General features: G+C 37.7%; 1 protein-coding gene across 1 annotated transcript in view; it reads right to left on the bottom strand.

The window, feature by feature from the left end:
- CACUL1 (CDK2-associated, cullin domain 1) overlaps positions 1-4,468 on the bottom strand; it is a 48,882-nt gene that overhangs the window by 33,498 nt on the left and 10,916 nt on the right. The window contains exons 3-4 of the mRNA XM_014550591.1: positions 2,180-2,306; positions 1,210-1,312 (exon numbers count right to left, since the gene is read on the bottom strand). Coding sequence (XP_014406077.1) covers positions 1,210-1,312; positions 2,180-2,304 — 228 coding nt within the window. The 5' untranslated portion in view covers positions 2,305-2,306. The remainder of the gene's footprint in view (positions 1-1,209; positions 1,313-2,179; positions 2,307-4,468) is intronic.

Here is a 4,468-nt window from a genome sequence, read left to right as displayed (position 1 = left end):
CTTCCAGCTGCCTGGCTGCCGGCCACCATCTTGGCTAACAGTTAATTTGCATAAGGATATGCTGATTAGCCAATGGGAAGGGTAGCGGTCGTACGCTAATTACCATGTTTCTCTTTTATTAGTGTAGATATGTCAACTGTAACTGAAAAATATAAAATTATTTAAAGTAAAAAAAGAATTAGTAGGTAAACCTTTCAAAGCTATAATGCACAGATCAGGGGTTTCATCTGCAATTTATATACAATACCTAGGTACTAAATATATTTGTTATATGAATAAAGATCTTGTATTTAGTGGCAAAAAGATGAAGAAAACACTTTACACTAACAACAGGAAAAGTACATATTTGGCTATGATAAACAATGCTCTGGCTATAATAAAAAAAAAAAAAAGAAAGCTACTTAGTACAACAGTTTGGGCTAAATAAGACTAAGATAACTCAGCACACAGGTAAGTAAAGAACAATATCTAAGCCCAGAGCACACCCCAGCACTTTCTAGAAACTGTGGCTATTTCAGAATTGCTGGAGTACTTCCCAACTGTGGTGTGGACCCATAATTTATTGCTGAGTGACTTTCCTATACATCATGTTACTTCTACTCCAGAACTAAAATGTGATCTGGCCCTGGCATAAAAATAGTACTTGACCTTCAAGCACTGGAAACCTTACTGAGGCAGAGAGGGATGTTGGGGGGATCAAGAGGCCAAGTGTTTTTTAAGCAGAGTATTTTCTACAACCTGCCCCAGATTTTACAGCCAGGATGATGTTTGTCTAAAGAGGGTTTATCAGCAAAATTCTGACTTCAGTTGCTCATAATTAGCAAATTTTAGAAACTGGTAGGCAAATCACTCTTCAAAGATAATTTTTTGAAAGTTTCAGAAAAAAAATTAACATATACACATTTATATTATAAATGCCACCAAATACCAAAGTGCACCAGAAAAAAAATAAGGTTTTAAATAAATATTCACATGGTAATAAATGAATCAGTTAAAGTCTGAAATACATTCGATCTAAAAAATTTCCACAATTTATGTCAAAATTTTTAAATAATCTATTTCAAAATTAGCTGCTTTGGTCAATATCCATCTGTTTATAAATTTATCTCACACTCAAATTAACAAGCCTCCGGAGGTATATTATACAGGTTAATTGCAACCAGTCAGAAAATCCCAAGGAAGCAGAAAGCAATACAATCAGTTCTTTACCTGCAGCTCCTTTGAGACTCTCTCTAAGTGATTAGTTATCTTCTTAATCAGATCACTATACATCTGTTCTGAGTGCTGCTGGCATACACATTTATACACACAACTGTGGGGGAAACAAAACAGAAAAACCAGGTAATGATGAAGCATGTAATTCAGCCTAAGGTTAAAGCATACTCTGTATATACAGCCACTGGTCAAATAACCAATTCAGGCCTAAAAACAGTGACCAATCACAACTTTTAAATAAAAAATTTACCCTGCTCCAATCAGTGTTCAGATGGGAGAGGTATTACCACCAGCAACAAACAAATCTTTATGAGTACTCTACTACACATTTTATCAAAACTAGAAAATCTAATACGTGGTGATAATCTGAGAGTCTGACTATGGTCACTACTTATAGACCAGCTTCTCTCTCATTTTAATGAACGTCAAAATAAGGAAGAGAGAGTGATAATGGGTAGAAAGTTTCTAACTCACAAAAACATGTGCAGTGTAACCTCTTTGTGCCTCACTTGTGTGGAACAACCCAGTTGTCACTTCCTCCTCTTGTGACTGGGTTGATCTCATACCCACCCAAGTTCCTCACTAATTTGCTGCTTCCATTTACCAGGAGCTGGGAAACAAAATAACCAGAGTGTTAGAACTGTGTGTCAATAAACATGGACAGATTAAGCTAAAGTCTCACTGTGAGACTAAAAATATATATTTTTGCTGACCTCCATCATTTCTGCATTATATATGGCACGGATGGCAGGCTGAGGTGGAGTTAACTCTATCCTGATTTGAAAACCAAGTCTGAAGCAAAAAGTATAAAGCAAACCTCCAATCCACATGTGTGTAACATATAAATAACTTAGAGCCTCATCTTATATATTATATATATTATATGCATACATACTATCATAATCAAGTTGCCATGAACCTCAATATACCCTCTCAAACCCAGGCAAATTAAATCCCGACTTACCTGTATATCTGTTCATAGGATATGGGGATATAGTCACCAGGACTCTGGGTTAAAAGCTGATCTATGGCACCATCCAATTTTGGCCAGTATGTGCTCTTATAATCTTCAATAGTTATAACATTCATTACTAAAAGTAAAATAAATATTACTATTACCACACGTAAAGTAAACAGGAACTATAGCAATTTTGTATCCTCAGTCTAATTCCTTTTAGATTTCATACAGACACTTTATCGCCTAAATACAACTCAATTACTATCCCATTTAAAAAAAAAACAAAACAAAACAAAAAACACCAAAACAGCCTGGTCAGGGATTCTAAGCAACCATTAATGATGATTTTAAAAGGAATTACTATGAATTTGTCCATCTTTAAAAATAAAAACAAAACAAGCAAATATCACTGGTTTCCCTTCCTGGTTTCTGTAAGCTTCCGTTATCAGTGGAGCCACTCAAACTTGCACTGACCTTCAAATACCCATTTGTCAATGATGTAAAAAGATATCCTACCTGTGAACCACAATAAGGTTATGGAACACCCCTAGGAAAATCTACCTAAGCATGACTATGAAAATTAAAGTCCAAATTTTACAGTAATGCCCGGTCAGCTTGGCTCAGTGGTTGAGTTTTGACCTATGAACGAGGAGGTCCCGGTTCAATTCCCAGTCAGGGTATATGCCTGGGTTGTATACCCAGTCAGGGTATACGCCCCCAGTGGGGGGCGTGCAGGAGGCAGCTGATGATCAATGATTCTTTCTCATCATTGATGTTCTATCTCTCTCCCTCTCCCTTCCTCTCTGAAATCAATAAAATCATTTTTTAAAATGCTATAGTAACAAAAGAAGTTACTGAAAACCTGAAGAGACTTACTAGTGCCTCCTAGACATTACTATAACTCTGGTGGGCTCTTGCTACCTTACACTGTGGATAAGACCAACAGAAAAAAGTATCGATGAACTAGAGCCTTACACTGAGGCTTACCTCATTCCCAGTGGCTAGCTTACTCCTTCACTCCAGGTTTAATAAAGCATTTATCACGGTGTCCTAACAACTTTGATATCCATGGTGACCGCTATTTCACAACAATGAAATGAAGCTAGTGTTAAAAAGAACTACCCAAAGCCTCTGAGACAGTGGTTCTCAACCTGTGGGTCGCGACCCCTTTGGGGGTCAAATGACCCTTTCACAGGGGTCGCCTAAGACCATCAGAAAACACATATATAATTACCTATTGTTTTTGTGATTAATCACTATGCTCTAATTATGTTCAATTTGTAACAATGAAATTGGGGGTCACCACAACATGAGGAACTGTATTAAAGGGTCGCGGCATTAGGAAGGTTGAGAACCACTGCTCTAAGACATCGTATGTCTTGTGAACTACCTCAGAAGATCGGCGCTAACAACTACTACATCCAGTATTTTATTGTTTTACCAGAAACTGGGGCGCTCAGTGGTTGACTTCCCCAAGGGTTCATGGCTAATTACTGGCAGAGATACCAGGGAAAACAAAGCCTTTACCTAGCTTCTTTCTATCACATCAATGATTTCTAAATATTAGTCACTGAGGTTCAAGATGCTTCTCATCCATTATTCTCCAACTCCGACCTATCTAAATATTCAAATCAGAAGTATCTGCTCAGTTGAGATGACACAGATGTAAACCACACTAACTGCATGCAGGTCTGCCATAGTTTTAAAATCCTGTGATTTCCTGCAAGATTTAAAAATAAGTAATCTTGCCGAAACTGGTTTGGCTCAGTGGATAGAGCGTCGACCTGCGGACTGGAGGGTCCCAGGTTCGATTCCGGTCAAGGGCATGTGCCTGGGTTGCGGGCACATCCCCAGTAGGGGATGTGCAGGAGGCAGCTGATTGATGTTTCTCTCTCATCAATGTTTCTAACTCTCTATCTCTCTCCCTTCCTCTCTGTAAAAAATCAATAAAATATATTTTAAAAAATAAAATAAAATAAAATAAAATAAAAAGTAAAAAATAAGTAATCTTTCCATGGCATTAAGACCAGGAAAGTTTAACTTTGAAGCAGCAGCGTAGGGCAGGTGTGCTGAGGTAGAAACACCAATAAGTGCACTAATAGGTGTCCTGCAGGCCTCTGAGAAGTTCAGGACTTGAGGACAGGATACAATGAGTGTGGACTAAAGGCAGATGCTGGTGGGTGAGAGGTAAAGATTGACTGGAAGACTAAACAGTAAAAAAGAGAATTATTGTTAGTGCAAAAACTGAAAGATAAAAGCTTCAGACTCTAAGACAGATTCATAGTAGGTGTGTGT

Source organism: Myotis brandtii, unplaced genomic scaffold (assembly GCF_000412655.1).
Source record: "Myotis brandtii unplaced genomic scaffold, ASM41265v1 scaffold604, whole genome shotgun sequence".
In the NCBI taxonomy this organism is placed as follows: Eukaryota; Metazoa; Chordata; class Mammalia; order Chiroptera; family Vespertilionidae; genus Myotis; species Myotis brandtii.
Note: the sequence above shows the minus strand (reverse complement) of the source record. Positions and strands in the feature narration are given on the sequence as shown.